The 19184-nt window shown below is 37.6% G+C and overlaps 1 protein-coding gene across 1 annotated transcript; it reads left to right on the forward strand.

Annotated features, from left to right (window-relative positions):
* The first annotated feature begins 10234 nt into the window (after positions 1-10234).
* LOC120771756 lies at positions 10235-18938 on the forward strand. The gene is made up of 3 exons (XM_040099938.1): positions 10235-11874; positions 15469-15773; positions 18537-18938. The coding sequence occupies exons 1-3, from the start codon at positions 10845-10847 to the stop codon at positions 18645-18647; spliced, it is 1446 nt and encodes a 481-aa protein (XP_039955872.1). The 5' UTR covers positions 10235-10844; the 3' UTR covers positions 18648-18938.
* The last annotated feature ends 246 nt before the right edge of the window (positions 18939-19184 follow it).

Raw genomic sequence — 19184 nt, forward strand, 5'->3', positions numbered from 1 at the left:
GGGTATTGCGTCGAATATTTTCAGAACTGAAGTGTTTTCATCTATACGGACGGCATGATTTGGCCCACGTAGCCGCTGTCTTTGAACTCGCTGAACTATGTCAATATCGTCGTATAATTCGTACAGCTCATCGTTCAATCGAATGCGATCTTCCGCAGAATATTCCTCTCGAAAACTCGTAACGTCAACTCGTCAGAGTGCGAGGACTGTTTGTTTTATGACAGGAGATATAGTCGATATATCGTCTTGCCTTCGTTCACTAACAGATCCATTTGTTTCGCTACCTTATTTAGTCTGGCGAAAGCAGTACTAACAGCGCGGGTGTTGAGGCCAATGATATCAATATCACCACGCCCGTAGCTGTACACTCTTATAGAAGATGGTACCTGCTCGATTAAGCTCTACAGCTCGAATTGCTATTTTCTCCAACAGTAGATTGAAGAAGTCACACCAGAGGGAGTCGCTTTGTCTGAAACCTCGTTTGGCAATGATTGGCTCGGAGAGGTCCTTACCGATCTTGACGGAGCTTTTGGTTTACCGCGACGTCAGTTTACACAGCCGTATTACTTTTGCGGGAATAACAAATTCAGACATCGCTGTTGTTCCTTTTCGTTATGTCAAAAAATCGACTTTGAGATCGACGTAGACGTGGTATGTATCGATCCATTTTCACAAGTCTTCCGCAAGATGGAGGTGAATATCTGGTCAGTTATCAATTTTCCAGGCCTAAAGTCACACTAATAAGGTCTAACTAGTTTGTTGACGGTGGCCTTCGATCTTTCACCCAATACGCTCAATAGATCCTTATATGCGATGTTGAGGATGTTATTCCCACGGTAATTGGCGCGAACTGTGGAGTCCCCACATGTGTGGATGTTGTAGAGCCGATCGATGTAATCCATCGGTCCAAGCCGTGGTCTTCAGACGGGTTATTTTTATTCGAACTTCTTTCTGGTCGATGAATGGAACGTCTGCTTGGGGAATCGGGTTCGCCATCACCAGATGTTTACTGCCATTCAGCAGGCTGGAGAATTGTTCCCTCCATAATTTTAGTATGCCCTGGGCATCAGACACCAGATCACCTCTGTGACCGATATATAGACTAAATTCAGCCATCTGGGCGAAGTGAGATGAGGATTTCGCAGCTTAAGACGAAAATCGAACAAAGTCGAGTATACCAACGGAATCTGGAGCCACAAATCGCTTGTAGGTTTTAGAAAGCTACGTTAAACCGAACACAGAAAAAACTACATAGAATATTTCAAAAATATTGCAATGTTTTGCACTTACCATACAATAACCGTTTAATCGTAAGACAACTAAAAAACTAAGCTGGCAAGAAGTGCCCTAAGTTTTGTCAAGATGCCTCAATTTTTGTTAAAACATATTTTAAAATGCTAACAAAAAGTCTTCTCCCCCACTATGGTTAAAAAATAAGTACTTTACAATAATAATAATAAATATAGTACGTGAACATGGCGGTGCCCAGGACAACAGCTTTTCCCTTACATTGTAATTTGAAGATGCAAAACTTGAGTTTCCACCAAAAGCCCTTATGAGCAGGTGTCGCATATGCCAGGCGACATAACAGCTCAAGTCAGAAGAACTTCTTTGAATTATGCATTTTGTTGGTAAAAGTGGCAATGTAAAGCCAACGAATGCTGCCAACAAACTATGCAAAGTATTTTAGTACGCACAAATATGCTCACACACACACACATACACGTACACAACATAATGCTGTGGAAGCATAAGGTGAGCAACGTCCAGCGGCGGTAAATTAATTTCTAAGTGCTTATGATGCTCAGGAGCTGTAGCAAATACATACATATACAAACATATAAAAATAGCTGCGGCTACCAGAAACTATGGTGCTCATGTGTGTAAGAAAGTTGACTCGCCAAGTTGCTAAAATAAAGATAGTTAAGATGCTCTTACTTATGTGCTTCGAAAATTACAATAACAGGAATGTATCCCAACTTTTTGTGCAGAACTTAACGTAGAAATTTGTGTAATGGTTTCCAATATGTTCTATTTTTGACAGCTTTAGTGGCATCGCGGTGGTTCCCAGTAGACATGTATGCATACATGTATACGCACATATGTACATATACAACTTATGTATCTTGCCAAGAAGGTACGAGCATATGGAAAATTTCTTTGAAGCGCTTAAGGAATGTTTGAAAAAAATTCCTTTGTACATTTTCTTTAGTTTTAATATGGTTTTTGAAGAATTTTAATGAACTCGCTACCCCCATTCCTGTCGAGCAATTTTTAATACCAAAACAAATGTTTTCAATCGAGTTCATTAGATTAATGCACCCACAAATTGTTTCATATACTTTTAAACAGGTTAGAAAGGGTTTCTCATATATGAGATGAAAGCTTTTGGTGGCAAATAACACAAATGTTTGACAGCTATTTGTAAAGCATTTTGAACTTTGAAGAATATAATCTATACATAGTAAGTGGTAGGTTGACTTTTATATTACGGTATTTGGCAAGCCCAGTGCTGCAATCTGATGATGGAGGATGGAGCTATGTATAGAAGTTCACGCAAGTGAAGAAAGTTCTCTGAGCGCCATTCACTTGGAAGTGGCCAGAAACGATTATTTTACATATGGCTCAGCAGCTCACAACTGCCGGTCTTAGACCAAGTATCCTCTGGATAGCCAAAGAACATTCGTTTAAAGGCGAGCTCAAGTGAGAAGGCGAACCATCCCTCCCCAGGGTTGTGTGCTGGGTTTGGGACCTGCCACGTAAAAAACGACCTCAACGAAGAGGAAATAATAGTCTCGGACGTGAGATCTCCCGTTTTGATGACGACCATGGCAAACGCATTAAGGATTACGATTTAAGGGCATGACGTGGAATGTACGGTCCCTTAATTGGGAAGGTGTCGCTGCCCAGCAGGTTGATGTCCTCGGTAGAGTAAAGGCTAACATTACCACCGTCCAAGAAGTGCGATGGACGGGACAGGGACTGAGACGAGGGTTCTTATGGCATTTACTGGCCATATAATGGAGCGCCAATACGGTTTGGGATTCGTGATGGAAGAGAGGCTCCGTCGCCGGGTCTTGGCATTCACCCTGGTGGGTGAAATTGTAGCCAAGAACTGCATCAAATCGAAGTTCTTCAACATATCGCTGATTTGCGCCCACGCCTCGACGGAAGAGAACGACGATGTGACCTGTGCTTGGAGCGCATCTAAGACACCTGCCCCATCATGATGTGAAAATCGTGCTTGGCGACTTTAACACCAGGGTGGGCAAAGTAGGTCTCTTTAGCACAACGGTCGATAAATTCAGCTTCCATGATGAAACATACCCAAATGGGTTGAGGCTGATTGACTTCACCGTGACCCGAAATATTGTTTTCTGTGATACTAGATTCCAGCATAGGAAAATTCATGAAGCTATCTGGTTGTCTCCGGATCGAAAGGCCACCTACTAGATCAATCATGTAGACGGAATACACATTGCCAGTGAAAGCATAACACTAGGATATGGTCGTTCCATTGCGCAACCATGAAAAAGGTTCGAATAGAAATAACCAGTCTGAAGTGCAACAAAGCGGCGGTTGCCGATGGATTGCCGGCCGAGCTATTCAAACATAGAATATGGTCAAACGAAAGCATTCCCAACAATTGTCCAATCTCCAGAAAGGGAGACTCCACATCTGCGCCAATTACCGTGGGATAAGCCTCCTCAACATCGCGTGTAAGGTTGCATCGAGCGTACTATGTAAAATATTAAAGCCCACCGTCAACAAACAGATTGGCCTTTATCAGTATGGTTTTTGGCCAGGAAAATCAACAGCAGACCAGATATTCACCATACCTCAAATATTGAAGAAAACCCATCGAAAAAAAAGTTCATTATAATTGTTTGGGAAATAACTTTTCATATGTAGTTGTATGCGCATAACCGGTTTCATTCAAAGTAACTGTTAAAATATTATTCGCAGACTTGTCAATTCGTATGCCTTTGAATATCATACTCGTTTACATAACTTTATTTATTATAGTTACGCTTGTTGTTATTATTATTGTCGCCTATGCGGCATAATGTGATGAAATTTCATTTATTTTAATATCACAGTGAATATTTATTGTTGCGTTGTTACCGTAATTTATCACATTATCCCATTATTATACTCTACATATGTATGTATATCGTATGACGAACAAAATTCGAAAACAGCTCGCAAATACATACAAACACACACTCGCTTGCGAAGAGCAAATGTGTGAAAGTTCATGCCAGCGTTTGCGCCTAATGAAGAGAGGTCTATAATGGGCGAGAAGCCATATGACACATAGTCGCAAGCAAAATAATTGCAATAAAAAAATCGCGTATGTACAGTGAGTATAATATGATGTTGGGATGGTTGATAGTGCTGATGATCAAGATAAAATGTCAAAATTGTACTTCCAGAAAAAACTTAAAAAATCCTCAGAATTATTGAAAATGTATTTTTCTAACGAATTTTTCCGACAAATCTTTTGGCGAAGCGCATTCTCAATTCCACGTCCTTTTAGCAAGTTAAATTTTTAACCCTGAGGATCGGAGAAGTCTCAAGTGATCAAAGAGAGGGCATAGAAAAGGATGAACATCTACGTAATATCGCAAACGGCTGTCTTGGTGATGGCAATTACTGAAACGCCTGGTTATAAATCTGTCTGATACAGTAACAACGATTAAAAATTCTGGAAGTCTGTTTTTAAAATTCTAAACCTTTGCGGAAATCTTACATTTACACTAATACTGTCAAATTGTCTAAATTGTGGGACGTTATTCTGGCTTGAAGGGTACCCTGAACATGTATGGAGAGATTTTCTAGGCTACCTTTCCACCAAAAAAAGTCAGAAATAATTAGCCTATATTTTTTTCTAAATGAAGATGAAGATGAAATGATTTCGGAATAACATTGTAAATAACGTACATACTATGTATATTGTTCCTAAAATCTATTGGTCCAATTTTTAAAGAAAAAATCTTATTAAGAAGTACTAAAGTCAACTAGGTCATGTGTTTTGACTTCGTTGAACTATATTTGTGGGTTAACCCAAGTTAGAGGTCTATGCTGATAAACCTGCCATGACTGACCAAAGCAATAAAAAATTTTCGGCAGTTGTTGACGAGGTCCAGTAACTACAAAATAATGCATAACTCCGCCTACAGGGTGACTGTTATTAAAGTGTTAATTCACATTCCCACGTTTGCCAAATTGTTTTCAAAACTGAGCGTCACTATATCCCAAAGATTTGACCATTTCATTTAGTTCTCTTTTTTACATACATACACTGAACAGGGTGTATTAAGCTTTTCAGGAATTTTGTAACACCCGAAAGAAAGCGACGGCTATCATATAAGGTATATACTTGTAGTGGGTTTTTCGATAAGAGCGCTACAAAAACGGTTTGGGATATCGATGAGTCACCATTACATCTCGGAAGAATTACGGTTTGGCGTGGTTTATGGGCCGGCGGAGTCATTGAGCCGGTACTTCTTCCGTGCTGTGAGTGGGAATCGCTACCATTCAATGATAACCGAATATTTTTGGCCCGAATTGGATGATGTGGACTTGGACAACATGTGGTACCAACAGGACGACGCCACAAGCCACACCGCGAATGTCACAATCAATTTATAAAAAACCAAGTTTAGCGAACGTGTTATCTTATTAAATGGTCCAGTCAATTGGCCGCATCGGTCGTGCGATTTGACGCCGTTAAACTATTTCTATGGTCTGTGGTATATGGTCTATTATATATGGTACATATAAGGTATATGGTATATGGTCTATGATATATGGTATATGGTATATGGGTATCGTATGTGGTCTATAGTCTAGGGTCTATGGTCTATGGTCTATGGTCTATGGTCTATGGTCTATGGTCTATGGTCTATGGTCTATGGTCTATGGTCTATGGTCTGTGGTCTATGGTCTATGGTCTATGGTCTATGGTATATGGTGTATGGTCTATGGTCTATGGTCTATAGTGTGAACTTCGTACGAATATCGAACGTGAAATTGCAGCACACATTTTGATCTCCAATAAACAGCTTGAACCACTATATATGTATAGCTGTCATACAAATTGAGCAACCGAAATTATGTCCTACTATGGAAAACTTGTATGTCTGATAAGATATCTTCACGAAATTCGACATGGGTTATTGTCTGAAGCAACTCTACAATATACCAGGAAATTGTTCAGATCGCACTACTATAGCTATGTATGTATCTGCCATACAAATTGGCCAATCAAACTGAGATTCTTGTATCAAATCATTTGTATTTGGGAAGGGTATTAAAGCTCAGACGTTTTTGCATTGTTTTTTTTTTTCCATATTTTAACATGTAGAAATTATTTTATTTTAAAATTTCTATGAAATACAATTTCTTTATTCCTTAAAACTAGTTTTTGGAGACATAGACATTTTAGCATAATAATTTTAATTTCACAAATTGCACCACCCTGTATATACCCTGTATTATAATATTTTCATAACAGCATTACGTTATATGAGAGCAGTCAATTGATTATGCGACATTCATACCCACACACATGCGCAAACATATGTATATGTATATGCATAAATTTATTTATTTACCCACCAGCACTTATACGTGTGTGCATATGTTTGCAAAGTATTATTATAATTTTTTGCTTGTAAAAGCACCAAACTGCAGGCAATTGAATAAAATTATTCGTATACGTATTTGCCACAATGCCTCAAACACTCACACCCACATACACACAAACACGCAGTCGCACATTGTAAACTGTATGTAGTAGTATGTGTGCATAGTTATGAATGCTTTATTTAATAAACAATTATGTGTGAGCAGCAACATTTCAACAAAATAACAACAATATTTGTTTAATGGATTTTTGAAAATTTCCACATTTTCATTTTGTGCGGAGCATTTACGAAATTGTTTATGCATAGTATTTGCCAATATCATACTTAAATGCACACATACATACATATATGGGTAGGTAGGTGTATAATAAGTATAGTTTGCTAGTTAATATTAGTCCACTCGTGTGACAGACGCATAGGCAAACAAATATAAAGCAGACCATAACTAAATAGCCTATCTGAAATGCTTAAATATTTATTTAGCTGTCGGCAATGCATTTTAATTTTATACTTTTCAATTTGAATTTTCCATCAGTATATGAATTACGCAGTTGTGGTGAGTAGACAGAGTAAATATTTTTGGAAATGCAATGTCTCTATTTCCCACATTTTAGTAATAGCAATTTGCGGAAAAATACTTTTGTATAATAATTTAATATAATTATATTAGAACGAAAAATGAATGCTTTCAAAGAATATACATATATAGTACTAATACTTACAGTATATTGTGACAAGAAAGCACCCGGTATTTGTAAAAAAAAAACGCAAAATATTTAATTATTCATCAATATTTATTTTGTTGCCTTCAAAGTAATCTCCACTAGATGTAATGTTGACGATTTTTCCAGGCCTCGAAGCATTTTCATAAGCACATTTTGGCTCCTTCAGAAAAATAATAAAAAAATACAAAATTCCGAAATTTGTTTTATCTCTTTAATCGACTGGAAACGGGTTCAACGGAGCAGCAATTTCAGTTCTGAGAACAAGAAAAAATCACACGGAGCTAAATCTGGTGAATATGGTGGTTGAACGATGGTATCCATTGCATGTTTGGTTTTAAATTCGATCACAATCGTGGTTCTATGCGATGATTCATTCTAATGGCGAGAGATGTCGAGCTCTCTTGCCATCCTTCATTTTATTTTTTTTTATTTCCAATAAATTGAAGAGGTCGAAGGTCGTCCATAACGGACATGTCTTCAGAGATAAAGGCTTTGTACCACACAAGAAATTTTATTAGAAATACTAAATTTGAGAGACATTTTTTTCTGTATACCGACTTAAGCAGCTGTTGGAACGAACTGGTTCATAGATCAGGCTCTTATTTGGAATAATAAATAAGGCGGTCTTACCAACTCAACAAAATACATTTCTATAATCTTGCAATCAGTTGCTCCAGAGTACTGTTCAAAACTACTAAATGCGCCAGAAACGTTAAAATTTATTGCCGGCAGGGTATGATAAGACTTTATCGGGCCATGGTAAAAATTGGACATTGGGCGTGGCACCGCCCTCGTTTTGGTGAAATCCCACATCTCGGGACCAGACCGACCGATTTCGACAAAATTTAGTATGTTGTATTTTTTTCATATTCTTTCTATATCATGTACTGAAAATCAGCGAAATCGAACAATGAACACGCATACTTCCCATGTAAATCCAAAAAAGGTGTTCAAGCCTCTAGGTACCGAATATTTATATGCCGGTACCTATAGTTGACTTTTGATCGAAAATGTCGGTCAATTTGTGGTACATATACATAACTGAAATTAAGGAATAATCCTTCTCTTATATGGTATGTCTGTATGTCTGTATGGCAAAAATGGCTTGAATCGCCCAGATACTTCCCGTAGGCCCCATATACCTAATGTAAAGATAATCCAACTTCTGGATAACTTTGGACTGCATATATCGGCCAATATGTAAGCTACCCCAATGAAAATAAGAAAGCGCGTTTTATTGATAACAGTGTATCTTTGTGCCTGAAATAGATACATTTGAGCGAAAACTTGGCATAGCCTCTATATGTATAACTAATATCAGGATTTTCGAACATCCGGCTGAATTCACTGTATATGATTGGTTTTACACCTTAAAGTATTGCCCTGGCATTAATTTTTGCAAGTGTCAGAGTATAAAATGTTTGGTTGCATCCGAACTTAGCCTTCCTTACTTGTTTTGAAATTTCATGAAACACCGGGAATTTAAATTATAATTTTCTTGTGCTTTTTTGTCACGTGTACAAACATATAATAGTGTGTTATTTTCAGGGAGAAAATATTTTTTTACTACCAAAAATGTATAATACAGGAAAAGAACATAAAAAAATGAAAAAAGAAGTCTAAATTCGGCTGCTCTGAAGCTATAATATCCTTCAGAGCTGAATGATTATCTTAATTGTAAACTCTCCATTTGTATGGTAGCTACATATACGCTAAAATGGTCCGATCTAAACAACATATTCTGAGATTGCAGCGATGACTCTGACAAAGATCCTTGCCATATTTCATAAGAATACCTTGTCATATAAAATAGCTTTCTATACAAGGACTTGACCTTGATCGGTCAGTTTTTATAGAAGCTATATGCTATAGTTGTGCAGACTCGGCGGCTTCACTAAATGAATAGCTTCGTGCTTTGGAAAAGATCGTGTACTCAGCTCTCGAGAAGAAAGAGAGAGCTAATTTAGTAACAATAAAGGATCCGTCATCCAACAAACCAAAGAAAATGTTTCAGAGCTCTTTTCATCGATAAATTACTATTGGTTTGATATCTGATTTCGGTTAATAGTTAGAATAATGGTCTTAGTATTATCGATCAACTCGCATAATTGCGCTTAGATTTTTCTTTGGAAAAGTTCAAAGCGAGTTTTCAATATCTTCCTAGCAAAAATAAAAAGTAGGAAAATAAATGATTTTACCTTTCTCAAGCTTTTATATCTCACTGCTCTTCATACAGAAGTATTTCCTTTATTTCTTTTTATTCTACTCTCTCAAAGTTTTCAGGACAATAACTTTCTAAAAAACGGGCATATGCTTTGGCGTAGTTTCTTCTTACTTAGATTGCGCTGAATTTTTGTTTCGACCAAAGTTAGATAATGAAGTATAAACTAATTTATTTTGAATAATTCCGAAGTTATGAAATCCAAAGAAAAAGTTCACTGATTATTTTTACTTGCTGTAGAAATTCTCAACCATTTCGATTTGGGATTTAGGTTGGGTTTCCATATGGCGATGAATATATTGAGTGGAAAAATAAATATAAAGGAAAACTGCTGAAGTAATGTAAAAATTTTCCTTAACTAATTTCAGTGAGATATTCTTCACAGTTATCTAATATATAAAAGACAACTCAAAGCAAACTTGTAGTAAATAATCAACGGTTTGCGAGTTCAGAGCGGTCACAACCGGAAGGCAATTGCGCCATTTTCCATTCATTACAAATTGTATTACTTATACTGTGAATTCACTATGCAACTAAATTAAATTTAACTAAATAAATGATGATTGTTGTAATAAATTTAAATTGAAGCGCTGCGTGGAAGTCAACGATGAAAGGCTACGAAATTGACAATAAGCGACAGTATCATAGCAGCAACAAATGAGAGTGGCGGTCGAGTAGCGGATGTTGCAAAAGACTTCAAAGCGAATGAGCGGATAAAAAGCTAAATAAAATAGTGCAAGAATAAAAGATTGAAGAAAATATTATTTAATTTTTTTTTTTTAATTTAAAAGACAAATTAATATTTTATTTGAATTAAGTGTTGCCTAGAGTGAAATTTCTGCAATGAGAGGGAGAGAATTAAGTAAATAAGAAGCAATATTTTGTGGGGAGTGGAAATATTCGAGTGAATGATTTTGTAGGTGAAAAAATAGTAAAAAAAATATTGAAAACAAATAAGTGGAGTGTTTGAAAGATATATTGTGGAATTTCTTAAAAAAAACACGAAAATAAAAAAAAAGGAAAAAGTGAAATTTTTTGGACTTTTTCACAAAAAGTGACAAAAAACGAAAAAAAGATTAATTTAAAAAAAAATAAAAAAAAATTCTAACAAAGAATGAGCATATGAACAAATTTTGAACTTTCCTAACCTATAAAAGTTGCTATAAACTGAAAAAGTAAATCCGGTCTGGAAATCCACAAAACACACTTTTTACCAAAACAAATAAACAACACACAAAAACAAAAATGTTTGCGCCACTGTCTCGAAGGGCCAGCGGTACCACAACCTGCTTACTGTTCCACCTACTACTGACCCTATTCCCTCAAGCGTTGCACTGTCGACCCAGCAGCGGCTACACCACCGACGGCACCGAACTGATTGTTGTGAAAGAAATTGTGCGCTGCACACGACAGGGTCTCCATGAGTTATGTCAGAACAGTACAGCAACAATAAATGACAACGAACAACAACCAACTAATGTGGCTAATGAGTCAGTGTTGGACACATTGGATGATTTAATACTGCTAGAGACGAGACCGAAACAAACCGATTACCAACAGCAGCAGCGCAAATCAAATCATCCCTACGAGACTTATCAACAACAAAGCGAACTGTTGTCCTCAGCTGCGGCGCGTGAAGATTCAATAGTCTCTGCTGCCGCCGCTGCACCCGCCATAGGTGATCCGTCCGATTCCACAGCGTTGGGCAGTTCCTACCAACAGGAACCGTTCAGTTCGGATAACGACAGCGATGCGGCGGATGAAGTGGGCCACGCGCCCAATATCAAAACCACCGATGTGGATGCCGTTAATGCGGCAGCAGCCGATGAAATTATTGCCGATAGCGTGCTCTTTCACGGTGTATTGCTGCGTCTGGCCGATGGGCCGCACACTGTGCCACAACCGGTGCCGCCAATTGATATGAGTGATTTCGTTTCGTTAATACCGAGCGAAGAGGTCAAATCGATTGCCACCAATTATTATAATAACGATGCGGAAGTGCGTCGCGCCTACGCCTACCTGAGCGGATCAGATTTTATTGCGCTGCGTCAGCATATTGTCGCCTCACCGGAAGTGGGCGCCTTTTTGCAATATCTAAATGTGAGCGGCTTTGATGTGTTGAAATTTGTCTCGGCCATTGCGAATTTGACTAAGGTGGAGGTGAATGCGCGCAGCGTGGAGGATTCGGCAGCGCTCGGTTTCAGAAATAGTGAGTTGGAACAGCAGCGCCAGCTGACGGCTAAGCATAACAATGCAGCGGTGCTTGTGGTGAATGGTGAGTGTGGGTATGGCTAATTTTTTGATGATTTTGGTTAAAGATATCCCCAAATAGACAAAAGTGCGGAAATTCTGTAAAATGTCTGCGTAAAATTTTAAAACAACACTTTTTATTCAGCTCACGTGTGCGCTTTGACCGTCTGCTCAAAGTTAAGTTATCAACGGCACGCTAAGCGCCTAAAAGCAGACATCACGTGCGGGCCACTGTCGTTTTCATAGCTTCTATATATTCAATTATGAGCTTTAAATGCTCGCAAAAATAATTTTCATAACCTTCCAAAAGGTATATCACGTAGATTAACTGTCTAAAAGTAATATGCGTTCACAAGCGCCCTTGTCCGTCTCTCTGACATTCAGCGCAATGCGATAACCGCGCGTCTGTAGTCACTTCAATAGTTTTATTTGAATTGTTTTCAATGTCATGGTTCATGTACTCAGTTCGCATTGAGCCAGAATGCATATACGGGTATGGGTCTGGGTCTGACTGCAGTTACGGTACTTATATAATTGCGCGTACATGCATTCGCTTCACTCGTTCGAGTGGATTTCTGTCTGCAGCGCGCACAACAATGCAATGTAGCCGCTATGTGTGCTCGTGGCACTGTAATGTGATCCGGTCATGACCTGAATTATTTTAGCGCAAAACGCGTACGAGCGTGCACTTGATAAAATAGCCAGACGGGCAGGACTGTTATTGCGCCTACCAATCAGCATGTGCATATGTATTTGCTATTGTAATTGTAATTTCAGTGTGCTTGTGTGTTTCTCAATATATATTTATTTCAAGTATAATCCCTTTCAAAAATGATTTTAAGCAAATTGAAGGCCTCGAAGCGGAAATATTTCTCCTATAATTCTTTAAGTTCGATGCCAGACTTTAATTCAACATACTAACTGAATTGCGAATATTAAATTTTCTGCCTCAGGGAAGATTTTTGAGTTTCGGAAATTCGCATTCCTTTACTTCTTATACTTAATGGGGTGGAGTCACTGATAGATCGAAGCTTAAAGGGAAACTTGGAATGGGAGTCTACGGCTGGGAGCTCTCAATCAACTTTTGTTTCATACTTCCAGACCACTGAAGTGTCTTTCAATCAGAAGTGACAGCTATTAAATTAGCAGAAAGTGTACTTGAACGAAATGCGGTTTATTTTGGCGATTAATGCATCTATTCCTATAGCAAATCTGCTATAGATGTCTTGAGCTCGCTGACAGTGATCTCAAAGCTAGTCAAGGAATGACCTTGCTATCTGGGACATCAAGCTATTTCCATACTACACTTATCTGAGTGTCTGATCGGATTGTCGGAAGCTGTAAACCCGGTAAGATCGCTAAAAATGACAGCCTTATGCAAGACTCATTAGGATGGGAATAAACTCGTAAAAAGATCCATTGAACTACCAGCTCTTAACAAGGTTCACATGGCCGCAATGATAGGTTATCCTAACTCGATATTATCCCCTTAGATCTCGCGCGCTGAGGCTAAATATTTCGAAGGACGCAACTTTTCAAAGTTTCAGTTCTACTTCACTGTCCAGCTTTTGCCAGTATAAGATTGAAGCATCTCGGTTGCCATACTCTCTATTATACCAGCGAATTGACTGAAGTAGATACCAGCCAGCTCAATAACTTTGTGGCTAGCTTTAGGCGCTTTGCAGATGTTGGATGTTCGTTTCGATCCGTCTTTAGGAGTTCTGGGTATCACAACGGACAAGCGGCTCTAGCAGTCCAAATGAGATTGTTCGTGGCCTCAGACTATTTCATTAACCTAACCTAATCTAGACCTTTATTTGAAATGAGGAACCTATGATATGTAATATGTCCGGGCACAGTGTGTGTGATCCGCCTACTAAATGTTTCAGTTTTATAGGATAAGAGAGTTTGTACTAGGACAATTTAGTAGTAGTAATTAAAATTTTTGCTTCTTATTCTCCGTCTCAGTTGAAATGTTTGAGAATGAGAATAGGAAACACAGAACTAACACTTCCTCACAAGGACAAATTTAAAAAAATTTTGCGAAGGAATTCATGACAACATGTATTATTTGGGCGAAAGTGTGAAAATATTATATTATAGGTCATAGACTAATTTCTCATATCATATCCGGCGTATTAGTGTATTTGGCTGGGAAATGATCTGAACTGATTGCTTTAAGTTGTGTTTCAAATATATTTGGAAGCATGTACGTTGAAGAAATCACACATTTGTTGATTTCAGTCTAAGCTTTCATTACAAATGTTGTCATAACCGATGACTAAGAATATTTGGCTATATTGGGAGGACTTGGTAATATTTTCCGAATTCAAATACGAACTTAAGGTTTCTGATAGCTCACAGCATAAGTGCAAAAGAATTTTACACTTCTTCACAATGATACGAACAAACTGTTTACGAAAAGTAAGTCAAACAAGTATCGATACCAGTAAATAGCAGTACCTACTCAGGTTGATCGAATTATAGTTTGAACTTGTTTTCCACGCAAAAAAGGTGAAAATGGAAAAAATTAGGCTTCACTGGTCTTAAATATGTCCAGTAGTTCCTTCAATCAATCTATGATCAAATCAAGGATAAACTGTGATATTTTTCACAGGTGAATTTCTTATAGCATAAAATAGGAAAAATATTTCCTTTTTAATTTAATCAATCAGTAGAATGGTACCTACCTTTATGCTATAGTGGAACGATCTGAATTCCGATCGATTCGGATATTATAGCATTGTTAAGTGCAACAATATTCCACATTTCCATACAAGAACTTAAGTTCGACCGGTCAGTTTGTATTGTATTGCGTTCCAATATTGCTGGGCAGCTTCATGAGGAGGACATGATCTGTGCAAAAATTCAGTTCGATATATCAATTACTGGGAGAGTAGTTCGTGTATATACAATATCTTAGTGGAAAGTTAATGTTCCTCTTTTGAATATCAGGAGCCCAATAACTGTTTTATCTTATTACAGGACATCAATCCTTCTTGGGTCAATTTACAACAGTTTCTTTTGTTTGAGCAGTTCAGTCTGTTGATCATGTTGTGGTGATAGTTTCGACATTTGATTATTTCGGCGCAATTTTGAACCAATCGGAACCAGTTGATATATTGCAAATTACTTAAGGCCTACTTTCAAACCATAAACATAAAAGTTGGTACAAACTAACTAATTTAGACATATTTTTTGTCTCAAAGTTGGACGGTAGAAAATCTCCGATTTCCAAGGCTTGTTTGAAAAGAGACTACTTTCTTAGCGACCTTTAAACTGACAATTTTCAGGCCATTGCTCTACTGACATCCCTCAGTAGACTGGGAATCCTACTAGGCGCCATTTGCAGAAGCTATATCAATGAAGATGAGATGAAAATAACTCAAAACTTCCTTCCTGACTACTAATTTATAAGTTCGAATACAGAAGCTCTTCTATAGCGATTGGTTTAGAGTTATACCATTTTGCGATTTACACCATTTTGCTTCAGAAAACTGTTTAGAACAACAGAACTCTTCTTTTGATAATTATACTTGTACAATTATAAAACAAAACAAACAAAAGTCTCCTGACAAACAATGTACTCAGCAAACAATATTTTCTTTGTACTTTTCAGAAATCTCTCGCATGGAACAATATGGCTCAGCAACCACAACATCGCCAGCAATCGTCTTTGACGAAGCACTGTCATTCACCTCAACTAAAGCACCTACAGCAGTTTCAAATTTCGATGAGCCCATAACGCAGAAAGCTGAACAGCTCAACGGTTTGCATGGTCTAGTCGATAGTATTTTGGAAATCTTGCCACAGGATCAAATACTCGCTACTTTCTTCGATAAGCTCGAATCGGATGATAAGTTTAGAAAATTCGTGAATAATATACAACGACCGGCCTTCGCGCAGATACTCAGCAAAATGGAGGTAAGTTCAGACATTGACACAATACATAGAGAAAACAAAAATTGTGTTTAGGGAGTCAAAATAATCGATCTAAATTATTATCGAGAAGTTTGCGCTTTCACTCACACTCTTTTTCGAACTACGTGAAGCACAGCCCACTTTCCTGGTACGCGGGCTGACGTTTTATGGCACCTTTATTCGCGCTGAATGCTTTTGGCGTGCCTTTTTGTTTCATTTTTTCACTCCAAATTGTTTTGAATAGTTCGGCGCGCGCACGTCCGCAAGAAATTTAAACAATATTGTATTTTTCTTTGTCGCTCAAAACACGCCTTCACCGACACACACACATACACTTACAATTCTTGGTAATAATTTGACGGCGAAACGTGATCAAAATATTTGATGCGTGAATTTTTTCCGCTCCTGAAGGCTCAAACAGTTTTTCACCTTTTTCGAAACTTTCGTTTACAGAGTTTTTTTTTTATTTTTATTTTCTTATATTTCTATCGAATTTCTATGTGTTCGCTTAATATTCTCTGCCGTTTTTATTGCGCGTGAAGGCCAGCTTCTTGCCTCCTGCCGTTCGTCACTTGTATAGGTTTACAAATCAGCTTCCGTTTCGGTTGTTTGCCTGGCGGTTTCCGCTGTGGATATTCGTCCTTTCGCGGGCTCCTTTCAAAATACTTCTATGTATACACGCACCTTTTCATTACAATTTGTTGTTGTTCAGCAGCTTTGTAGGTATTTTAAAGTGAATTGGAATTTTTCTAATTGGCAATTGAGCTGGAAACGTGACCAAAATATTTTATAGTTCTTAATATCAATATGGTGAATATGAAATGTGAATATTATGCATAACGGCATCATACAACTCTGCTTACTCGTATATGCTTCCATTATATTCTATACTAAGTATTAATGGCTTCGTAGTGAAACAGTCGTGAGTTTGACGAAATTGCTTTATTAAGTTGTTTTCGAAATGGTTACCTAACTGATTTGGCTTAATATTGGTATTATTCTAGCAGTAGCTAAACAACTTGATCACCTCTAAAAGGTTTTCTTCCATGAGTTTGGAACTGGCTGAGCACAAAACAGAAGTATTGGTCATAAGCCCAAGGAAAAATGGGGAAAAATCAATTCTCACTATAGGGGAGTGTGCGATTACTTCACAGCCACAGTTGAAGTATTTTGTGGTAGTACGAGTATTGGACTCCAAACTGAATTCAAGGAGCACTCGTCAAAAACATCAAATAAAATATAGACATAAAAGCGTATGCCAGACCAAGTGCTTTCCGAACCATATCCAGCGAAGCAGCTGAAGTACTAGCTAGCAGTACTCGTATGCCACCCATAGACATCCAGGGAGACGAATTCAGTCCAATTATTGAAATCAAATTAAGAAAGGAGAGAAGAAAGAGGATAATTATATAGCAGCAAAGATGGCAAACATCAACCAAAGATCAGTGGACCCACAGATTTATACCTGACATCCATACGTGGATAACTAGAGAACGTGAGGACCTGGTTTTCTACCTTACCCAAATATTAAGCGGGCATGGGTGCTTCTGACGTCTGTCCGTATTGTTCGATGTATACGAAGTCAATACAAGACTCTGAACACGTGTTTTCTATTCTTCCCGGTTTCTAAACGTAAGAGTAAAGTTAGAAACTGCCCTAGGTGGTAGTTAACGGTGGATAATTTGACTGCACATATGTGTCAGTCGTCTGATAGGTGGAAAGCTGTTCACGAAGCAGCAACTCACATCATGACTAAATTAAGACAGTTACAGCAGAATAGGCATCAATCCGTTCATGATTTAGAGGATAAGTAAAATGTCTTGTCACTCCCTCGAAGTAATACCTTATATGGTGGCTCCCAGTTAGAGTCTTGAGTTCGAAGTAGGTTATGTCTACCGGATTAAAGTTCCACACTACGGCTTTGGATGCTTCTCCCTACTATAAAAAAAGAAGATCAGTCTAAAACACTTTTCCTGCTTACATCTGACCGAGCTTAACCTTCTATTAAAGTTCTGAGCCTCTAGGAAAGACTACATTTCTAGATACTATGGGATCGGTTTAATTGTTGTTTGACTTTTATGTGAATGGCTTTAATATCAAAAAAGTTGACTGTTTCTTAAGTTTGGGTTTCTGATACTTAACGCTTTAGAATAATATGTTTGATTCAGGAAAGCACTATCCTTAAATAGCATTGTTTTTTAAAGTTACTCAATAAAGTGTGGAAACTTCTTCACAAATTTATTTTTCCGAACAAAAAGACTTGTTTAGGATCAGGGAATACCCATATAGTGCCTACTCCAACCTTTAAAACTTGAGCCTTTTACAACTTCAATGTGGTCTTCAGAGGTCCGACACAAAACTCTGTACTCATAGCCAGAAGCTAAGAGAATTTTATTTCATTAACGCCTGTGTATCTTCTGCTGTGTTGATCATAAATCTATACTCACTATTGGTGTTAAAATCGACTATAGTTACACTAAAGATATGCATAGATGCTGAAATTGCAGCATATCACGAGCTCCTGAGACCTCTGTTTCACTTTTCTGAACTAAATATACGTAAAAACTGTATGACTAAAGCTACTAATATACAATTTTTCTATGAGAAAACGGATGTAACCTGCTTAGAGAGGCATTCATATAGAATTTGGTGCATTGAAACCTCTATTAAATAATATTTATTAGTAGGTCGAGCTGTACGAAAAACTTAATTATTTTAAAAATATTTTTTAATCCCCAAATTCTATTTTTTCTAATTTTCTTAAAGCAATCGATGTCATTGAGAAATCTGATCTTCACTCTGGACAACAACGGTATCTACATAACGCGTATTGTGGACTCGCTTAAGGCGTATTTCTTTCTCGGAGGCTTCTCTTAGTACAACGCACCCAGTAGTCCGAAAGTAAGCATTAAGGAACACACACATTCTAATGCTGGGTGGAGAGAATGGTTAGGCGATACATTACGAGAAGGAGAGAGAGCAGACTGGTTGGAATAACGGAGTTGGATAAGGAGTGGAATTAAATGCTTTTGACAAAACATAGATAGCAGAAACAAAGAAAAGGATTAGAGTTGAAAGCATAAAAGCAAATAAGCAAAGTAACGCATGAAGAACTGGAAAGAATGCTGTATAATATGATATAATAAAAGCTTTTCTTGTTTACTAATATTCTCCTGTACACTCTCATTATTTATTTAACTCTTTTTATTGCCTTTCAAAGATTTCAGACATGCAGGTTAATACGAAATGTACATATAGCGGCTATAAATACTAGAAAATCATAACAACAATTTGTGGAGATATTATGTTTTTTGACAGTGAATAAGCTTAAAAAGAAGTGTGTAACAGGGTTGTAATAAGGGCAAGAAGTAATAACAAGCTGAGGAAATTTAGCGAATGCCTTTTTTGTGTCTC

Source organism: Bactrocera tryoni, chromosome 3, assembly GCF_016617805.1.
Source record: "Bactrocera tryoni isolate S06 chromosome 3, CSIRO_BtryS06_freeze2, whole genome shotgun sequence".
In the NCBI taxonomy this organism is placed as follows: Eukaryota; Metazoa; Arthropoda; class Insecta; order Diptera; family Tephritidae; genus Bactrocera; species Bactrocera tryoni.